This window comes from Eptatretus burgeri, chromosome 1, assembly GCF_056783735.1.
Source record: "Eptatretus burgeri isolate ZD-2024b chromosome 1, Ebu_testis_v1, whole genome shotgun sequence".
Taxonomy (NCBI): domain Eukaryota; kingdom Metazoa; phylum Chordata; class Myxini; order Myxiniformes; family Myxinidae; genus Eptatretus; species Eptatretus burgeri.
In genome coordinates this window covers 128,633,187-128,656,186 of record NC_140961.1, presented here as the reverse complement: position 1 = coordinate 128,656,186, position 23,000 = coordinate 128,633,187, and the positions used below count along the sequence as shown (strand labels likewise).

Genomic DNA, 23,000 nt, shown 5'->3' with positions numbered 1-23,000 from the left:
CACCATGTGACTGGCTATGACACTCTCCCCCTCCCCCGTGACACTGTGATGTTTCATAAAACACTCAACACCCCCCGCCCCCACCCCTTAGGCTTCACGTACTTTGTGTACGGCCACAAATGTTCTGGTCATACATGTAATGCATGCCCAAGCTCTTCCATGAGCCTGCAAGATCAGACATTTTAAAGACAATTATTGTGGTTGTGCAGTCATTCTTTACAATGGAATATTGATGACTCGAAAAGGAAAGTAAACCTTTATTTATTGATCACTAGCAAATACCACCACTTATTTCACCGACAGGAATACTAAGAGGTAATGGAGCAGAGAGAGAGAGAGAGAGAGAGAGAGAGAGAGAGAGAGAGAGAGAGAGAGAGAGAGAGAGAGAGAGAGAGAGAGAGAGAGAGAGAGAGAGAGAGAGAAAGAGAGAGAGAGAGAGAGAGAGAGAGAGAGAGAGAGAGAGAGAGAGAGAGAGAGAGAGAGAGAGAGAGAGAGAGAGAGAGAGAGAGAGAGAGAGAGAGAGAGAGAGAGAGAGAGAGAGAATGGAGGGAGGAGTGGGGTAGCGAAGAGGCGGAAGGACAGGAAGAGAGGAGGGAGGGGTAGTGATTGTGGGGGGGGGAGGGCGATGCGTCATCATATGTCGCTATACATTCCGGGAGGTATGGGGTGCGAGGAGGGGGTGTGAGCAAAGAGGATGAGGGAGCAAGGAAGGTGAAGTGGGGGAGGGGAGGGGCATGTTTGGACTTGCGTTTGGTAGTGGGACCTGAAGGGAAGCGAGGGATTGGGAAGGGGGTGGATGGTCCCGTCTGCCAGCATTAATACAGGATTGAACAAAATGGGGTATGTTGAAACAGCACATTCAAACAGGATAGCAAAATCACCCGTCACTTTCAAACAGCACGTGTCATTTTAAGGAGATTACAAGGTGGGCTTCCCTTGAGGTATGCGAGTCAAGTTGTGGTTGTCAAACTGTTTACCCACTCTGGAAATGGATCTCTCCAAGGGGTCAGGGTCACATATCACCCAAAGTGCCAAAGAACGCACAAACCAGACAAACAAATACCCCTCCAGCAGCTTGATCCACCACCAAGCCCAACCCCGCAGTCCAAAACCCGTTGTGCCGCCACACTGTGCCGGTTGACTAGTCATGCGTATTCATTGTTGTCGCTTCCCTGTGGCTCCGCCTACCGAGAACCAAGATATGCCGCCGCCACACTGTACCGGTTGACTAATCATGCGTATTCATTGTTGTTGCTTCCCTGTGGCTCCGCCGACCGAGAGCCAAGATATGCCGCTGCCACACTGTGCCGGTTAACTAGTCATGCATATTGATTGTTGTTGCTTCCCTGTGGCTTCGCCTCCCATGAGCCAGGAGACGCTGTGTTAAAAATGTCGCCTTGCCATGTGTTTTTTTTTGCCCGCTGCGATGAAAAATGCTTTTTTGTTCCAGACTGTGGCCAACAACAGTGTGAGGGATGCGTTTTGTTTATCGTTCAATACCAGAATTTGTACTGTGACTTTATGTCGGCATGAAACAGTTCGATGCTCTAGTTTTACCGACGAACTTTGACAATTGTGTTACAACAACCTATAGGAAAGAACTTGCAACTTTGATGTGTAGACAAATGTAAAGCTCTGCGGTCTATTCTAGTGACTCTAATTTGTCATTGTACCGTTACTTTGATCAGTGATTTTAATATACATCTTGTACATGTATAACGATCACCGTAATATCTGTGTCAACTTACTATAACATTTTATTTTTGTTTTTGTTACAGCGATTACCACACAATTTATACCATTCGTCAAGAATAAAGAACTCTAAGCCCCAGCATGGTTGTTAGACGTTACGTTCATTGGCGGATGGGGGTTAGCTGTATGCTATCCGGTCCAGACCGGAGAGGCAGAACAGTAATCGACTCTGCCAAGCACAGTCCAGGCAAGCGAGAAACGTCGGTCCGCCCGGCTCAGGGGAATCCAGTCCATAACCAAACACAGTTTCCGCAGTATCACTCGACACCATCGTCCAGACAATCAACATGTCAGAGAAATCACCCAGAAGTAACCGATCAGTACGATCATCTTAGGCTGGTTCAAAAACTTCAGAACTGTCAAACATAAGTTCTATGTTAGCACAAAAACGTGCTAAAGCCGGTGCTGTTAAAGCTGGCCTGCAGTTCGAGAGACAAGCAGCTGAAGTACGCAAAAGGCAAGCCTTGGCCGCTGCAGAATCAGCACGAATTCAAGCAACAATGGAGGCTGATTTAACCCTACTACAATCGGAAAAGCAAGTCGCCGAGACTGAGGCAGAGTTACAAGCCATTGAACAATGTATTAGCGAACTTGAGGGTGGAAATGGCCTGCCTGATATCAACCTACCTCAGGAGACATCAGCAAAGAGCACAGAACAGTATGTGGAAGATCACAGTTATCCGCCAGTGTTACCAACTGCTGACAATATGCAAAATTTGCAACCGCCGGCTCTTACGCCCAATATTGCTAGTAATTTATACCAAGCAACAACCAGACACCCTGATCACCCCTTCTTTCCTGATTTAAATTACCGAGCTATTAACGCTACATCTGTTCCCATGAATAACAGACATTTAAATCACAGTTCCAACCCTCGTGTGACATTAGACCCGAATGTGCCTTCATTTGTGCCGGTATACACAGCAAATAATACAATGCCTATGAACACTGACTTTTCACAATATCTGCTGAAAAGAGATTTGCTGTTAACACGCTTGTGTACATTTAACGACACACCAGAAACATACGCAGTGTGGAAGGCAGACTTTCGCAGCGTTGTGAACGATATTGGTGCCGGTGTTAATGAAGAGATTGACCTCCCGATTAAGTGGTTAGGTCCACAATCAAAGAAACATGCTGTCAGCTTAAAAATGTCAAATGCCAGCAATCCATGTCTCGCGCTTCAACGAATATGGGAGCGCTTAGAGCAGCGATTTGGCAGTCTGGAAATGGTGGAAGCCTCATCAAAACATAAACTTGCTTCCTTTCCGCCGCTATCAAACAAAGACAACAAGCAACTGTATGAACTGTCAGATACATTGTATGAAGTGCTCTCCCTCAAAGAAGATCAAAAGTACGCGACTCTTTTAAGCTATTTTGACTCTTCATCAGGAGGACTCCCCATACTCAATAAACTGCCTTACAACATACAGGAGAAATGGACAATGCATGCGTCCAGGTACAAAAAAGAAAATAATGTGGTGTTTCCTCCTTTCCTTGTGTTTGCTGAGTTTATCAAGAACCTCAGTCAGGTACGCAATGATCCTAGTTTTGCATACGAAAGTAATGCCGCACAGAGCAGCAGTCAGAGTGGATATAGACAGTCACAGGTAAACAAACTTCCTGCATATCGCACCCTCTTCTCCAAGAAGACAGACATTCAGCCAAATTGTCCTTTACACAATACTGCACATAACCTCAGCGACTGTCGTGCGTTCAAACTGAAGTCACTTGACGAAAAAAGGGACTTTCTGCGGGCAAATAAGATATGTTTCCGGTGCTGTGATTCAACTGACCACATTGCAAAGACATGTAATGTAAATTTATCCTGTTCTGTGTGTAAAGGCAACAAGCATGTTACAGCAATGCATTATGACAAGCGGCAGTCCCTTAAAGAGCCCACGGTGACCCCAACAGAGCCCGCCACGCCAGCCAATAAGGCGTTCCCCCGATAACGGCGGGGAGCTACCTGTCAACGTTCCGAACTCGAAATGCACACAAATTTGTGGTGATGTGTCCCCGGGTAAATCATGCAGTAAAACAATTCTGACCAAAGTTTACCACAGTGACAATCCAAACAAGTATATCCATGCCTATGTAATCCTCGACGACCAGAGCAACGTCACGCTCGCCAGATCAAGATTTTTCAAATCGTTTGATGAATCGTGGGAAAATATTCCCTACAACCTTACGTCATGCTCTGGGTCAGCGCAAATGGTTGGGAAACGTGCACATGGCTACACAATAGAGTCCATAGACGGTAACCACAAAATACAAGTTCCTACGTTAATCGAGTGCGATGAAATTCCAAATGCCCGTCACGAAATAGCCACGCCCGATGTCGCCATTCATCATGCCCACCTGTCTGATATTGCTGCAGAAATCCCCGAGATTGACAGCGACGCTGAAATATTAATTTTGATCGGCCGTGACATTCCAGAAGCGCATCATTTTGGAACAACAGACGGGCCCGAGAGGATCTCCATTCGCCCAGAAAACAACTCTTGGCTGGGCGATAATCGGTGAAACTTGTATCGGCAAAGTTCATAAAACAGGTGTTCCTGTGGTGAATAAAATTAACTTTTTGCCGGACGGTCGTCCGCCAATTTTCCCACCATGTGACAATAAGCTGTTTGTTGAAGAAATTGTTACCTGCAAAAACGACAATTTTTCAGAAATTTTCCAAGTGAATAAAGATGACAACAAATCTGGCCTGTCCACTGAAGACAGACAATTCATTTCAGTAATGGAAGATGAGATGCATCGGTCACCTGAAGGTAATTGGGTGGCACCGCTGCCGTTTAAGGCAGACAGACAGTGGCTACCTAACAATAAACCGGAAGCCATCAAAAGAGCTAGTTCCTTGCACCACAGCCTCATTAAAAACAACACATGGTCGAGTTTATGAAGCAGGTTATCGATAGAAACCACGCAGAAATCGCCCCACCCCTTCGAGAAGATAAGGAATGCTGGTATCTACCACTTTTCGGGGTTTACCATCCACATAAGCCCGACCAGATACGGGGCGTATTCGACTCCTCCTCCAAGTACAACGGCGTATCACTCAACGACGTGTTGCTAAAAGGGCCAGATTTGACCAATGACTTACTTGGTGTTTTGATAAGATTTCGCTCTGATGAAGTGGCGATTTCAGCTGACATTCAGTCCATGTTTTATGGTTTCCTGGTCAAACAAGAACACCGCAATTACCTCAGATTTTTGTGGTATCAAGATAATGATCCCGAGAAACCGCTGATTGACTATAGAATGACAGTGCATGTCTTCGGGAATAGGCCGTCTCCCGCTGTGGCCACGTACGGTCTCCGGAAAGATGTCGTCGCTGGACAAGAAAAACCCAATGATGACGTCACAAACTTTGTACTACACAACTTTTATGTTGATGACGGATTGATGTCATGTCAATCTGTGGAACAAGTGGTACAACTTCTGTCTGCCACACAAGAAGCTCTGGCGAACGGCGGTAACCTCCGCCTCCACAAATTGTCGTCAAATAGCCCAGAAGTACTCAAGTCATTTCCTTCTGAGGATTATGCTAAAAACCTCAAGAACTTGAACTTTGACGAAGATACCTTACCGCAACAGAGAAGCTTAGGCCTTGTGTGGGACCTCCAGCACGATGTCTTCACGTTTGAAGTCAACACCACCAGAAAAACAAGAGGTGGTTCAGCCAGTAGCAAGCGCTGGGCTATACTGTTTACATGCTTAACCAGCAGAGCCATACATATTGAAATTGTGAAAGAGATGTCCTCTTCTTCTTTCATAAATGCTCTCAGGAGATTCCAAGCCATACGCGGAAAAGTGGTACAGTACAGGTCAGATCGTGGCACAAATTTTCTCGGCGCAACAGACCCTCTACACATTGACGCCATTAACGTGGAGGAAGGCCCGGTAAAAGAATTCCTGTACGACAGTGGTGTGAAATGGCTGTTTAATCCACCCCATTCTTCACACATGGGGGGAAGTTGGGAACGGCTAATCGGTGTCGTTAGACGTGTTCTTGAATCTATGATGGCACAGTTTGCTTCAAAGGATCTAACCCACGAAGTGCTGACAACATTCATGATGAAAGTAATGGCCATTGTGAACAACCGACCACTGGTTCCCGTGTTTACCGATCCAGATTCTCCTTTCGTGTTATCTCCCAACATGCTATTAACACAGAAAATGGGGTCACCTGTTGAACCTTTCTACGACGCGGACATCAAAGACATATACGGTATCCAGTGGAAAAGAGTTCAAATCCTCGCAGAAGAGTTCTGGCGCAGATGGCGCCACGAGTACGTCCACTCACTCCAAGTTCGACGGAAGTGGATGCATGACAAACAAGAAGTGAAGGACGGGGACGTTATAATCCTCAAGGAAAAGGATTCTGTCCGCAATGACTGGCCTGTCGGAGTCATCACTCAAGTCTTGCCCGGCTCAGACGGCAGGATTCGCAAAGCCGTCATCCGCGTTGCTAAGGAAGGGAAGATTGTGTCATACACACGACCTATTAGTGAATTGGTCATGTTGCTTCCCTGTCAATATGTCAATATGTGCCATGTTCATTTGTGATATGTTCCAATGGATCAGTGATGCCATTTTTGATTGCTTGTTTTCTAATATATTTGTGTTTGTGTGTGACGTCTTTAAAGATGTCAGGCGGGGAGTGTGCCGCCACACTGTGCCGGTTGACTAGTCATGCGTATTCATTGTTGTTGCTTTCCTGTGGCTCCGCCTACCGAGAGCCAAGATATGCCGCCACCACACTGTGCCAGTTAACTAGTCATGCATATTGATTGTTGTTGATTCCCTGTGGCTTCGCCTACCGAGAGCCAAGATATGCCGCCACCACACTGTGCCAGTTAACTAGTCATGCATATTGATTGTTGTTGATTCCCTGTGGCTTCGCCTATCATGAGCCAGGAGACGCTGTGTTAAAAATGTCGCCTTGCCATGTGGTTTTTTTGCCCGCTGCGATGAAAAATGCTTTTTTGTGCCAGACTGTGGCCAACAACAGTGTGAGTGATGCGTTTTGTTTATCGTTCAATACCAGAATTTGTACTGTGACTTTATGTCAGCATGAAACAGTTCGATGCTCTAGTTTTACTGACGAACTTTGACAATTGTATTACAACAACCTATAGGAAAGAACTTGCAACTTTGATGTGTAGACAAATGTAAAGCTCTGCGGTCTATTCTAGTGACTCTAATTTGTCATTGTACCGTTACTTTGATCAGTGATTTTAATATACATCTTGTACATGTATAACGATCACCGTAATATCTGTGTCAACTTACTATAACATTTTATTTTTGTTACAGCGATTACCACACAATTCATACCATTCGTCAAGAATAAAGAACTCTAAGCCTCAGCATGGTTGTTAGACGTTACGTTCATTGGCGGATGGGGGTTAGCTGTATGCTATCCGGTCCAGACCGGAGAGGCAGAACACCCGTCTCAGGCCAGAAGACCCAAAAACCCATCATGCAATGCTTCTAAACGCTCGGAGTCGTCAGTGTTTTGTGCCTTTATTTAATTTCATCATACTTTTTACAACCAAAGTGCGATAAGCCCCAGATATCTCTTAACGCAAGCTGAATCCCAAAATTCAAACTGTGGAATCAAATCCAGTAGCAGCCCCGACCGCCAAATATGTTCCCATCCGCCCAACACGCACACTCCCCGACGATCCGGGCTCAAAACACAACACAAACAACACAGCACAACATAACCACCTCCAAACCACAACACAACCACATGTGGGAACTTATCACTTTATCAAAGTTGGAAAAGGGGTGAGAGAGGAAGGAAGGGTGGGGGAGCAAGGCTAAAGAGATGGGGGGAAAGGGATGGATGGATGGATGGAGGTAAGGGTTGGATGTATGGAATGAATGGAAGGAATAGAGGGAAGGGATGGAAAGTGGATTCACAGCAAGTTCCACAGTTGTTCATGAACATGACACTCCAATCTCACAGAGTGACCACAAGGTGTAAGGAATGAATGATGAATGAATGAGTTCCCACCTGCTGTTCCTTTGTCTGCCATTACATTCCCCACAGCATCTACAAAGAGCTTGGGTTTTGGAAACAACTCTCCCCTAATAACCTTTAAAGTACTCCACCAAGAGGTGCATCTCCGAGCGGTACAAAGTATGACCGCTCCGAGGTGAAGGTTAATACAAGAAATACAAGGAAATCAGACACAGGTGGAGGCCATTCAGCCCATCATGCATGTGCCAACACCACACTAATTTATCAACACAAGATCCAAAGAAGAAAATGCAAATTTTAAAATCTATTTTAATTAAATTTTGCGTTTTTGTGTATTAAAAAAAATCAATTTATCGAGTAATTTTAAGTTTTAGTATTTTCTTTTTTTGTAAATATATATTTTTTTCTTCTCCTCAGGGGAGGGGGAATGGGCTTGGTTAAAAACATACAACATCAACCGCACAACCCCCCTTCACGAGACCCCTACATACAGCACTCCGTACACATGCACACAATCACTCATCAATGCTCAAACTACCTCAAAGTCCGATCAACATCCCTATACCCATCTATCTCCATAACTTCCAGGTACCACTCTAATTATAATTTTAACTTATCTACTGTTTCTGCTGCCACTACCTTTCCAGGGAGGCCATTCCATGCATTAACTACTCTCTGAGTGAAAGTCCCCTGCCTTGCTACCGTCTTAACTCTCTTCTTTACTCTCAGACTACGGCCCCTGGTCCGATCATTGTCTTCTCTGTTGAATAATTCATCTGCACTTATTTCATCTACATCTTTCATTATCTTAAACATATCTATCACATCTCCTCGTAACCGCCTCCTTTCTAATGTATAAAAGCCCTGTCTCCTTCAGCCGCTCCTCATAGCTGAGTCCAGCTAGGCCCGGAATCAATCGAGTAGCCCTGCGCTGAACCCTCTCAATAGCATCTATGTCCTTCCTGAATTGTGGTGCCCAAAGCTGCACACATTATTAACCTCCGCCATCGAAGATGGAAAAATGTTTTCACCCCGTCTGTTTGTAACTTACGAAATCTAAAGATTTCTTAAGTATATTGATGACTGCCGTTTCTGTTTGTTTGTTTGTTTGTAGGCACGATAACTCGAGAACGAAAGAAGCTACCAATGTCAAATTACACCACGTGATTCAGGAGGGTGATGGCTCGCGCCGATTAGATTTTGGTCAAAATCGGTCAAAGGTCAAGGTCACAGTGAGGTCAAACATCCAAAACATTCGATTTTTGATGGTTTGGTACAGAATCATCATAGAAACTTCTGGTTTGCGTCGCTACCTTCTCCAGAGACAGCTTTTATTAGACAAGGTCAGAGGTCAAGTTTACGATTTTGGAAGTACCAGTCTATGACTGCTTGTTTGTTTGTTTGTGTGTTTGTTACTTACGAAATCTAAAGATTTCGTAGCTATATTGATCAGTTCCGTTTCTGTTTGTTTGTTTGTTTGTTTGTGTGTTTGTTTGTTTGTGCGTTTGTTACTTACAAAATGTAAAGATTTCGTAAGTATATTGATGACTTCCATTTCTGTTTGTTTGTTAAACAAATCGAAATCTAAAGATTTCGTAAGTATATTGAGGACTTCCGTTTCTGTTTGTAGGCACGATAACTCGAGAACGGAAGAAGCGACCAATGTCAAATTACACCACGTGATTCAGGAGGGTGATGGCTAGTGCTGATTAGATTTTGGTCAAAATCGGTCAAAGGTCAAGGTCACAGTGAGGTCAAACATAATTCTGTAAATTCATGTGGAGAAATGGAGTATTTTTGCTTCGCTCGACGTTACGAGTTCGTTTTAACTTAGATTTTAATTTTGTCTTCGGTTTTTGCGATCGCTTAGGACGCTTAAAACTCGGTTGTCGAAATTCTGGTAAAAATCGGATGTTTTGGAGACGTTTTAAGATTGTATAAAAAATATTTCACTCGACGCGTCACGGGTCGTCCCATGATGCAGTGCGCACGTGCAGACGCGTTGTTGAGTTACGTTACGGTAAAATATAATTGCGTGGAGAAATGGAGATTTTGCTTCGGTCGAAGTTACGATTTTTGATGGTTTGATACAGAATCATCGTAGAAACTTCTGGTTTGCATCGCTACCTTCTCTAGAGACAGCTTTTATTAGACAAGGTCAGAGGTCAAGTTGACGATTTTGGAAGTACCAGTCTATGACTGCTTGTTTGTTTGTTTGTGTGTTTGTTTGTGTGTTTGTTACTTACAAAATCTAAAGATTTCGTAAGTATATTGATGACTTCCGTTTCTGTTTGTTTGTTAAACAAATCGAAATCTAAAGATTTCGTAAGTATATTGAGGACTTCTGTTTTTGTTTGTTTGTTTGTTTGTTTGTAGGCACGATAACTCGAGAACGGAAGAAGCGACCAATGTCAAATTACACCACGTGATTCAGGAGGGTGATGGCTCGTGCTGATTAGATTTTGGTCAAAATCGGTCAAAGGTCAAGGTCACAGTGAGGTCAAACATACTTCCGTAAATTCACGTGGAGAAATGGAGTATTTTTGCTTCGCTCGACGTAACGAGTTCATTTTAACTTCGATTTTAATTTTGTCTTCGGTTTTTGCGATCGCTTCGGACGCTTAAAACTCGGTTGTAGAAATTCTAGTAAAAATCGGATGTTTTGGAGACATTTTAAGATTGTATAAAAAATTTTTTCACTCGACGCGTCACGGGTCGTCCCATGATGCAGTGCGCTCGAGCAGACGCGTCGTTGAGTTACGTTAAGGTATAATTGCGTGGAGAAATGGAGATTTTTGCTTCGGTCGACGTTACGATTTTTGATGGTTTGACACAGAATCATCTTAGAAACTTCTGGTTTGCGTCGCTACCTTCTCGAGAGACAGCTTTTATTAGACAAGGTCAGAGGTCAAGTTGACGATTTCGTAAGTACCAGTCTATGACTGCTAGTTTGTTTGTTTGTTTGTCGGCACGATAACTCGAGAACGGAAGAAGCTACCAATGTCAAATTACACCTCGTGATTCAGGAGGGTGATGGCTAGCGCTGGTTAGATTTTGGTCAAAATCGGTCAAAGGTCAAGGTCACATTAAGGTCAAACATAATTCCGTAAATTCACGTGGAGAAATGGAGTATTTTTGCTTCGCTCGATGTTACGAGTTCGTTTTAACTTCGATTTTTGCGATCGCTTAGGACGCTTAAAACTCGGTTGTCGAAATTCTGGTAAAAAATCGGATGTTTTGGAGACGTTTTAAGATTGTCTCAAAAATATTTCACTCGACGCGTCACGGGTCGTCCCATGATGCAGTGCGCTCGAGCAGACGCGTCGTTGAGTCACGTAAAGGTTTTCCGTGTGCGCGCTGACGGTGTTTTCGATAAAGATGGTGTTTAAAAGTCATTTTTTCCCAATAAAGGTTATCGTTGCATGGCTGACTCGCTGAGCCGTCGGATTATGCAAAGATTGTTGGTGGATGGCTGAATACTACGGTTTTGTGACTTTGATAAAATAATATTGAATAATTGTGTGGAGAAATGGAGATTTTTGCTTCGCTCGACGTTACGAGTTCGTTTTAACTTCGATTTTAATTTTGTCTTCGGTTTTTGCAATCGCTTTGGACGCTTAAAACTCGGTTGTCGAAATTCTGGTAAAAATCGGATGTTTTGGAGACGTTTTAAGATTGTATAAAAAAATATTTCACTCCACGTGTCACGGGTCGTCACGTGATGCAGTGCCCCCGAGCAGACGCGTCGTTGAGTCACGTAAAGGTTTTGCGTGTGCGCGCTGACGGTGTTTTCGATAAAGATGGTGTTTAAACGTCATTTTTTATCCCAATTAAGGTTATCGTCGCATGCCTGACTCGCTAAGCCGTCAGATTATGTAAAGATTGTTGGTGGATGGCCGAATATTATGACTTTGTGACTTTGATAAAATAATATTAAATAATTGCGTGGAGAAATGGAGATTTTTGCTTCGGTCGACGTTACGATTTTTGATGGTTTGGTACATTATCATCGTGGAAACTTCTGGTTTGCGTCGCTACCTTCTCTGGAGACAGCTTTTATTAGACAAGGTCAGAGGTCAAGTTGACTATTTTGTAAGTACCAGTCTATGACTGCTTGTTTGTGTGTTTGTTTGTGTGTGTGTTTGTGTGTGTGTTTGTGTGTTTGTTTGTGTGTTTGTTTGTGTGTTTGTTTGTAGGCACGATAACGCGAGAACGGAAGAAGCTACCAATGTCAAATTACACCACGTGATTCAGGAGGGTGATGGCTCGTGCTGATTAACTTTTGGTCAAAATCGGTCAAAGGTCAAGGTCACATTGAGGTCAAACATTCGATTTTTGATGGTTTTGTACAGAATCATCATAGAAAGTTCTGGTTTGCGTCGCTACCTTCTCTTGAGACAGCTTTTATTAGACAAGGTCAGAGGTCAAGTTGACGATTTCGTAAGTACCAGTCTATGACTGCTTGTTTGTTTGTTTGTGAACAGTATTACGGAAAAACTCCTGGACGGATTTCGACAAACCTTGGTGGGGGGATTAGGTATGGTCCAAGGATCATGCCATTCGATTTTGGACTTGGTCCAAAGTCCAATATGGCCGCTATGGCGGCCATTTTGAAAAAATATTTGAATTTTTGTTTTTGCATTTCTACATGTTTTAAGTGATTTCCAACCCCCCCCAAAAAAATTTGTTAGAGAAAAAAGAAACTTAGAAATTTTGCACCTTTTTTTTCAAAAAAATTTCCATTTTTTTTTTTGGCATTTCTACATGCGCGTCGATCTAGTTTAGTTTATTCACTCGTGGTTCAGTGGAGTCTGATCCGTTTTGACCTACAATGAATAGGATATCAGGTTCACTTAAGTGACCCAGCAGTATTGGCGGCGGAGGTTTTGCACTGTACCGAGTGCTCCCCCTCTAGTTCTAGATGTGGCCTTTACTAAATTCCTGTACAAGGGTTACATTTTAAACTTTTGTCAGATTTAACTCAGCCATCAGAACACAGGTTTATATAATATGTACTTCATTTACATCATCACCGAACATAGTCTTGAATCCCAATTTGTAATTTTATTTTCAAAAACGACACCAGTTGTGATAAAAAAAGAAAAGAACAAGCCAGGAGGCGACGATGGTTCGTGGGCATTATTGAACAATGCCACAATAGGTCCAATTGAGTTAGTGGAAGCTTTTGAGGAAGCCCTACCGTAAAAACCTATCTCTTCTGTCAAAATTGACCAAATCAAATCGGATTTTTTATATGTTGTACTTATGGACATTACGCACAGCTTCTAGGAAATGAAATTGCGAGAAAAAAATAAAAATAAATAAAACTTCAAGTGGGCGTGGCTCCACCCACAAGGGACATGGGACACCCCTCATACAAAAACACACAACTAGACCATGATATCTAGCTTGTGTCCAAGTTTCATCAAGATCGCATCAAACGTCACGGAGCTATGCTCTGGAGAGAGTCACAAACAGACAGACACACAGACAAAACGAAAATAGTGGTCACTGCTGGTGCCCGCGAACAAAAAGTAATTTACACTGCCATCTACAGTTTCGCCATGGCTTGCAAACATCAATTTGGTCCATCCCTTCCCTCTGTCCATCCATCCATGGTGCAATTTGATGGGGGCAATACCAGGAAAGAGGGAGGGAGAGGCTGGGAGATTTTTCAAGCTCTTTTTTTCTCCTTGGCACTCTGAGGGGAATACATTTATGCCCCCCACCGCCCCCCCACTACACCTCCCCTCCCAGTCAAAAGATTTTGTTTCCATTGTGATTGAACTTGTGAAGTTTTAATGTCTGACATTTAAAATTGATACATGTACGCTGCATCGCTTTTGAGCACGAACCGATTTAAAAAAGCTTGGTTTAACGACACAAACGGTACAAGATCATCAGGACATCGTGGTGAACAAAATTAAAAAAAAAATACAATGGAGTTTGGTTTCACTGGATTTTGGTCATGCTGTGAGTGGTGTAAAGTGTATCGGATGGGATTCCACTTATACGTTATCTCACAAAACTGTATGTGATGAAACACAGCAAATTAACAAATGAAAATGGACGACGTCATCGTCATTACGTTTCTGTATTTCAATCTGACATTTTAAAAAATAAATATCCGTTATTATCCTGTCAAACTTTAATGTAAGTGGTAATAAGTTTTCAATATGTACAGGTGGAGCATAAATAGATCCAAGATTATTTTTTCATTAATTTTTTTTTTCAGTCTGAGTAATGTATTCATTTAGCTATATATTTGAATTGTAATGTGACTTTTCAGCTTTATGTCACGATTGTTATGAATAGCTTGTAAGTTGTAAAAGTCAGAAATAACATAAAAAAAACAAAAACCCATGATGCGTGTCAATTTTATCCCTCTGACTGGAAATTTTATAAATTACATCCTGCATCCATCCCTTTTATCCATCCATCCATCCTTTACTTCCAGCATCCTTCCCTCCATCCATCCATCTGTTGATAAGTAATGGCAGGCTTGGCACCGCTCGACAATACAGGGCACAACACAGGCAGGTGGGGCCTCATCTTTGTATGTCGTTCCATGTATTTTCGATTGTTTTGTACAGAGGGACAGTGCCGAGGGACAGTGCGGGTTCTTTCGTCGTGTGTTGCCATGGCTTTCAAACGAACATCCAAGCAGCTTGTAGAGTCCTCAGCAAGTGGCTTAAGCACTCAAGCAAGCACTCCAACGAAACGGTTGATAAGGAATGGCAGGCTTGGCAAGCGATTAGTAATCGGCCATTTTCAACACCACCCGGAGTGTCAAACAATGTGCGAAATGGACAAATGAACACATTTTTAGCAGTTGGAACTGCTGCAAAGGTCAATTCCGCAGTTTAAAATTTTAATTCGGCTCAGATGAAGAGATTCTAGAGCTTATCGCATGTACGGAAATAAAATAAAGCCTTGAGCACTGACATCTCCGGGTGTTGTTATGTATCCAATGATTTGTAGGGATGAAGATGGGACATTTGATGACATGAGTGGCGAAAGTGAAAAAAAAAAAACATTAAGCACTTTATCATTAAGAAACTGTTGTGGCCTGTTCCAAGTCAAGGCATTGTTGAGCAGGCCAAACAAGATGGTGAATCAAGATCCCAGAAAGCTGACACAGGGCTGACTAAGGATAATAATTAAATAAGGACATGAATTATCCTCAAAAGGGTGTTTAAATTAACCCAAACACCCAATTTTTATTCACTGGAAGCACCCACTCCCTGTCTGTCAAGGGGATCATGTTGACGGGAGCTGTCAAGGGGATCATGTTGACGGGAGCTGTCAAGGGGATCATGTTGACGGGAGCTGTCAAGGGGATCATGTTATTATATTTATGCCTATTTTACTCCAAGGGGTCCCAGGATTACACACCCAAAAAATGGTTGTGATTGGTTCAGCCGTTTTTGCGGTACCTGAGAACAGACAGACGGTGAAGTATAGTAAGATGCACTAACTTAGAGTTCCCTTAGTGCACATGCAAAGCAAAGTTTGGGGCCACTAGGTTTCATGGTTTTGGAGTTTATGGAGGAGACACACTGACTCAAGGATTGATTGACTTGCACACACTGACATATATTTTTATCGATAAAAAGCAAATACAGCAAAAACTAGATGGGCAATCGGTAGAGCGCACACCTCCACCATGCAAGGCCTGAACCACGGGAACATATCGGGCCCAATACATTTTTGAAATATCATGCTATATATCGTTTTTGGCCCTACCTCTCAATGGTGAAGAATTACTTTGAAAATTAATTAATTCTTGTATCCAGATCTTCACCAAAATTGAATCAATTTGTCATGGTCACACAGCCAACATGCCCACCAAGTTTCATTCGAATCCAGCCACAACTTTTTGAGATATCGTGCTATATATTGTTTTTGGCTCAATCTCTCAATGGTGAAGAATCACTGAAAAAATTGTAGTAGTTGTATTCGGATCCGGATCTTCACCAAAATCTAATCGGTTCGTCCGTGTCACACACCCAACCTGTCCACCAAATATCATCTGGATCAGTCCACAACTTTTTGAGATATCCTGCACACAAACAGAAACAAACAAAGACAGAGGGGTGAAAATGTAACCACCTTCACCTTCGGTGGCAGAGGTAACTGGAACGGTACTCGGTAAAACTCATACCTCCACGAGGATGAATGGTTTACCTTTTGTATCCCACTCATAGGCCAGATCTGAATCCGGACCTTAACCAAAATTGCATCAGCTTGATTTTGTCACCCAAGTCATCCACAACTTTTTGAAATATCATGCTATATATCACTTTTAGCACAATCTCTCAATGGTGAAGAATCACTTAGAAGAAATATAGTACACAGATCCGGATCGTCACCAAAATCTAATCAATTCGTCCTTGTCACACACCCAACCTGTGCAGTGAATTTTGTCTGAAACCGTCCATAACTTTTTGAGATATCCTGCTCACAGACAAACAAACACACAGACCGACCCACAGGACAGACAAGCCGGTAGGCAGCGATGGGTCGCTGAGCATGGAAACTATAAGATATAGAGCAAAATGGATGTCATATAGTGAATAGGGAATCACCTTAAGATTATGCATATCAAATCTCATCCAGTTCCATCTACTGATAACTACTCGGTATCCATTTGAATGAAAAGTACCAAAAATGCGGTTTGAAATCGGAAATCCCCAAAGTTCGAGGGGGTGCTGTCGGTGAACAAAGATCTAAATCGAAAATCCAGCTCGATTGTTTGTGCACAATGTATTCCAGACGATTAGTGCGAATTTTCATGACCATCCGACCATAACCCTAGGAGGAGTAGCATTTGGCGCGAAGGCACCTCCAGCTCTCGCATATTGTCGATTTTTGCACTAATTGACCTTTGACCCCTGACCTAAGCGAAATCGGTCAATATGTCCTGATGCAAAGTTGTAGTACTCATTGAGTACCATGAACCTGCAAAGTTTCATTCGTATCGATGCACTCACCTGGTCGCTTGGGGGCCTTCAATTTTCGCCAATTTTCACGCATACCCTAATTGTAGGGGGCGCTGTCGGTAAAGTATTCCATATATCACAAAAACCGGAATATATTTGATAGAGCATCACCTGTAGATCATTCGTGCCAAATTTCATAACCCTACGTGGGATAATGGCTTTCGGAATTGATTTCATGTGAACGGTAACGATTTTGAAGGTTTTTCGTTTGTTGCTAGGGAACCAAAGCGTCCCTAGCAACCATCACAATTTCCAAAGCCGCCCACATTTACTACCAATTATGTTGATGACAAACGAACAAACATCCAAACAAAGACAGAATTACTGACAATAAGGGTCACCTATTTCAGCGACCCAACAGGGTGAAAACATAACCTCCGTCCACCTTTGGTGGCAGAGGTCATAAACATTCGTTTTGAAATTGAGACAACAAAAAAATAAATCCAACATCTTGCATAACCAGATGACTCCTTTGAAATGCAAAAGATAAAAGTAATGGTTGGAGTGTCCGCTCTGTTCTGGGAGGTCGGCGGTGCGAACCCCAGCCGAGTCAAACCAATGATTTAAAAATGATATGTGCAGCTTCCTTGCTTGAGGCTCAGCATTAAAAAAAACAACAAAGGATAGAGAGCATGGATAAACAACCACAGGTAGGTGATCACAGCACACAGCCTTAACGGGCCAAACGACCTCCTGCATATTGAAGTTCCTTGAAAAAGAACTCTATCTATCTATAATTCCAGCAATGTGTGTGTGTGTGTGTGTGTGTGTGTGTATGTGTGTATGTGTGTGTGTGTATGTATGTATGTATGTATGTATGTGTGTGTGTGCGACCACTGTTTCTTGACAACCACTGGTCCGATCTGATTGAAACTTGCTAACTACATTGCTGGGCACCTGACGAAGTGCCTTTTCAAGGATTGATATTAATCGAACAAGAGCTTCCCAAGTTATGGCCACTTATTTACCAACCAATGAGAGGACACGTTGCTGTGTGGGCGTGGCCGATGGGGGAAGAGAACCTCAGCCGCGTTCCCCATTACGGGTTACAACGTACACACTTCCGGACAGTGATGACTTCGTGTATTCTAATAATTTCTTGATTTCTTATGCGCATTTATAGATAAACACAGTGCCCCAAGTTATTATCATTTTCATATTAGACGGTGCATAAATTTCGGTAACATCAGAGTGAGCTGGTGTGCTCCGAACCAGGAAGTAAATTTTAAACACGCGATAACTTACGATCGAAAATAAGCAAGTAGGAGACAAAATTTAAACAACGGGTGTTTTTTGGTACCTTTAGATGTTTTTTGTTGCTGTTTTCATACTTTTTCCCCCAGAAAATGGCGTCACACTGCAGAGAAAGTAGTTAACTGTACATCTATCTATAATTCCAGCAATCTGTGTGTGTGTGTGTATGTGTATGTGTATGTGTATGTGTATGTGTGTGTGTGTGTGTGTGTGTGTGTGTGTGTGTGTGTGTGTGTGTGTGTGCGTGTGCGTGTGCATGTGCGCGTTGATTATGAGAGCGAAGGAACACCCTGTGTGGTTGTTTGAAAGTATTATTTGTTCTTGCACGTCCGTTTTTTTTTCTTTTTTTTCTCTTCTCTTCTCTGTGTTTTTCCTTGCGATGACATTGCGAAAAGGCAAAATACGTTGGCTCTAATTGAATAATTGCGCCTCACCATGGCGTAGGAGTGGCAATGGTCAATGGCAGCGAATGTCATGGCTAGCAAAGACAGGGAGGTAAACTTGATTTTAATGAGGATTTTAATTAACTCTGTGTGTGTAAGTATCACAGCAGTTGTTACTTCAATGCAAGCGATAATTCATGGAATGATGTGAACATTCCGTACGGGCACGCACTACTTCCAGATAGTGATGACACTGTATTCTAATAATTTCTCGATTTCTTATGCGCATTTATAGATAAACACAATGCCCCAATCCAGTCATCGTTTACGAGAGGAAAGGAACGGCCTGTGTGGTTGTTGTTTCTGGCTCGGGGTTTCAAAGTTATTTTTGTTTGTTTGTTTGTACGTACGGCCACGCACCTACGGGCATGCACTAGTATTTAAAAGAAAGAAAAAATGCAAAAGAAAGAAAACAGCCTATTGAAAAAAGCAGAGAGAATGGAGGGACAATAGCAGCTCCAATTAAAACTGGTAAACCAGTAATCCCATGCTTCAAGGCGTGCCTCCATTTTAACAAATTTCAACACTATCACCCTGTCACATGATATGGGTTTTCCGAGTTAGAAAGTTAGTTCAAGTCTGCAATGGGGTCCCTCATGTTATATCAATGAAGGATTGAAAAGCCCATAGCAATACATGATAATGAATACACATTGGACAAATTGAGGCTGGACAAATTTTCAAGTCCCCAAAAAAGTCCAATAACTCCACATTTGCATATTAATGTAAATGGCAAACTTGTAGAACGTTAAAATATCTTCCAGAATGTGTGGTCACTTTTTGTCTATCTTCTTTGGTTTTCATTTTACGACATGCCAAAAATGGGTGATTTTCAACTTTGGGGGGCTCTGGGGCCTCACTGGGGTAAAATACAGACATGGTGTAAACATATTTGGAATCGCCTCTTCAAGGCCTATCAGAATCTGTCATTAAATTTTTTCAACTCTCATTTGCATATTTGGCATATTTAATGAGGCGAATCTGCATCATTTTAATCATATAAATTATGCAACGATTTTGACGAAATTAACAACTTAACATTGCAATGGAACCTCGCAAATGTGTGCAAAAGTTTGAGGCTGTCGTATTACCCCTTCTGGAGAAGATGTTTTTAGGTTTTGGAGAAAATCCAATATGGCCGCCATACCACGTGACCTACGTCCTCAAAATTTTCAAAGTATAAACATCAAGTGGAGAGTTATTAAGGTGTTAAGTTTCATTGAATTTCATCAAAGCATTGTTTTCATTTAACGACATTTCAAAAATTGGTGATTTTAAACTTTGGGGGTCTCTGGGGCCTCACTGGGGTCAAGTCCAGACATGCTATAAACATATTTGGAGTCCCCTCTTTATGTACTATCTAAATCTGTCATTAAATTTTTCAACTCTCATTTGCATATTTTGCATATTTAATGAGGCGAATCGGCATCATTTAAAATCATATAAATTAAATAACGATTTTGACCAAATTAACAACTTAACATTCCCATGGAATATTGGATATGTGTGCAAAAGCTTGAGGCTGTCGGATTATCCCTTCTGGAGAAGAAGATGTTTTTAGGTTTTGGAGAAAATCCAATATGGCCGCCATACCACGTGACCTACGTCATCAAAATTTTCAAAGTATAAACTTCAGGTGGAGAGTTATTAAATAGATAAGTTTCATTGAATTTCATCCAAGCGTTGTTTTTATTTTATGACATTTCAAAAATGGGTCATTTTCAACTTTGGGGGGCACTGGGGGCTCACTGGGGTCAAATACAGACATAGTATAAATATATTGGGAGTCCTCTGTTTATGTGCTATCGAAATTTGTCATTAAATTTTTTCAACTCTCATTTGCATATTTTGCATATTTAATGAGGCGAATCGGCATCATTTTAAATCATATTAATTATGTAACAATTTCGACCAAATTAACAAATTAACATTACCATGGAACTGAGCAAATGTGTGCAAAAGATTGAGGCTGTCAGATTATCCCTTCTGGAGAAGATGTTTTTAGGTTTTGGATAAAATCCAATATGGCCGCCATACCACGTGACCTACGTCATCAAATGTTTCATAGTATAAACTTCAGGTGGTGAGTAATTATCCTGTTAAGTTTCGTTCAATTTCATCAAACAGTTTTCCCTCCAGATCCGCCACAAAATCGGTCAGTAGAACATAAAAACGCCTTTAATAATAATAATAATACTAACGATTTCAATAGAGCTTCAGCCATGCTTGAAGCCCTAATTATCAGGAAAGCAGAATTTAAATTTGGCCTCTGAATGGGATATAAATTCCAGCTGAAGAGAAATGAATGATTAAACTAGAAGGGTATTCCTCATCGGCACATCACCACCAGATATGCCTCCACCTACATTATTCCATCATACATACTTGTACCAAGTTTGATTTAAATCCCTGAACCCAGATTCAAAATATTAAATAATTATGGATGCCAGACAATGTGTCCGATCAGGTTGAAATTTAAAACATATATATCCCCCATGACGAGATCATAATTGTTACGTTTCACATCGATTGATGAAGCAGTTCAAGAGAAAAATTTAAGATTTTCATCAAATCCAATAAGGCCACCAGACCATATGACCTATTAATTATTCGTCAACACATTGGTATCCCCAAGGCTTGGGAACATGTGGGTGAAGTTTCCCCTCGATCTGTGAAGCCGTTCTGGAGAAGATGTTTTTCAAAGGTTTATTCATTAAGAAATCATCATAGCTGCCAAACCATGTGATCTACGAGGTCATAGGTGGAGAACTTTTTGTTCCTCATGGATAGGCGATCATACCTGTAAAGTTTCGCCTCAACCTGTTCAGCCGTTTCGGAAAATATTTTTATGTTAAAAACAATATGGCTGCTGAACCAAATGACCGATGATGTCATCAATTTTTTCCTCCATACAATTTAGCACGAGATGACCCTCAAAAATTTTCAAACTCATCAGATAAAGCATTCAACGTATGCCATTTCGACGTCACAACAAAGCCACCTATGACATGAAAAACAAAACAAAACACTTGTTTCACAAGTGCCATGTTTCAATTTTTTCCATGGAGCGATTTCAGAGGTACAGAGGTCAAAAGTTTTTCCTTTTTTCCAACATGGCTGCCACATCACATGACCTATGATGTCATAATTATCATGAAAACATTCAACATGAGTAGTCGCACCAATGGTGAAAATTTTGTGTCAATCGGATAAGCAGATGCAGAGAAAACAGAGAAAATTAGCATGGAAGGATGTACGTACTCGTGGTACTGACGGAGAGACAACCCGAAAACATAATGCCTCTGGCGACTTCGTCAGCGGAGGCATAAAAAAATAACTGCAGATATTAAGGTAGAGAATGGCATTGATAGGATTTAGAGAAAAGACAAAGGACTCAAATGTACGAATTCTGTGATGTTATGAATAAATATAGGGTGGGTTGTTTATCTTGGGGCTGGCAGGATGGCCTAAAGGTATGCACACTCACCTCCAAGCCATCTAGCCTGGGTTCTAATCGAGGCCGAGCTAGAGACGGTTATCCCAGTGTTTCACAGGCAGGGTGATTCATCAATATGTCGTCCCTCGATGGACGTTAAACTGGGCGTCACATCTGCTGGCATTAGTTGGTGCACAACATTACAGATCCCACGCTGTCCTTTGCAAAGAGTAGGTGAGCTATCGTCAGCACCCTCAACAAATTCCAAATTCCTGCCCTAACTCCTGTTGGGAAGGCAATGGCAAGCCACCCAGTATAACGCTTGCCAATAAACTGCTTCGGCTGCACCAACGTTTTGTAACAGGATGGATGGTACATCAGGATCAGAATGTTTCTCCGACACCAGAGAAAATACACCCCCAGAGAAAGGAACCAAAGTGAGCAAGAAAGACAAGCAGTAGTTTTGTTTAACACACACACACACACACACACACACACACACACACACACACACACACACACACACACACACACACACACACACACACACACACACACACACACACACACACACACACACACACACACACACACACACACACACACACACACACACACACACACACACACACACACACACACACACTATTCCGAACCTTTCCTTCTTGTATGATGTTTGCCGGGATGTGAAAGTCAGACTGAGGTGCTATCTCCTTTGTATGTTGTGCTGGACTTGGAAGCTTGTTATCTGAAACACACAACCACACCTCACCTATATCACATGTGTTGAATTCCATAATGAACCAACACAATTTCAATACCAACTCGAAAGCATCTCAAAATGCAAAGCTCATCCGCATCTGCTTTGTGCTGAAACTAAAGTTGACGAAAACAACAGTTAAATAAACCAATGTTACCCGCAGGGTGACCCGTATCTTGCCAAAAGGTGACCACGTGTGACTTCTTTAAGGTCACACTGAGGTGAACAGAGCTGCTATCCACCAGGAGCGACTCCTTGAGGAATATCTGCCTACGAGAGATTCCGATGAGAATCGTTCTACAGAGTAACCATGAAAAATATGTGTTTGCCTCATAACGTCACCAAATGACGTCAT

The 23,000-nt window shown here is 42.2% G+C and overlaps 1 protein-coding gene across 1 annotated transcript in view; it reads right to left on the bottom strand.

Annotated features, from left to right (window-relative positions):
* LOC147035393 (drebrin-like protein) overlaps positions 1 to 22,697 on the bottom strand; it is a 32,003-nt gene extending 9,306 nt beyond the window's left edge. Inside the window, exon 1 of the mRNA XM_085897496.1 lies at positions 22,542 to 22,697. Coding sequence (XP_085753622.1) covers positions 22,542 to 22,682 — 141 coding nt within the window. The 5' untranslated portion in view covers positions 22,683 to 22,697. The remainder of the gene's footprint in view (positions 1 to 22,541) is intronic.
* Between the last annotated feature and the right edge of the window lie 303 nt (positions 22,698 to 23,000).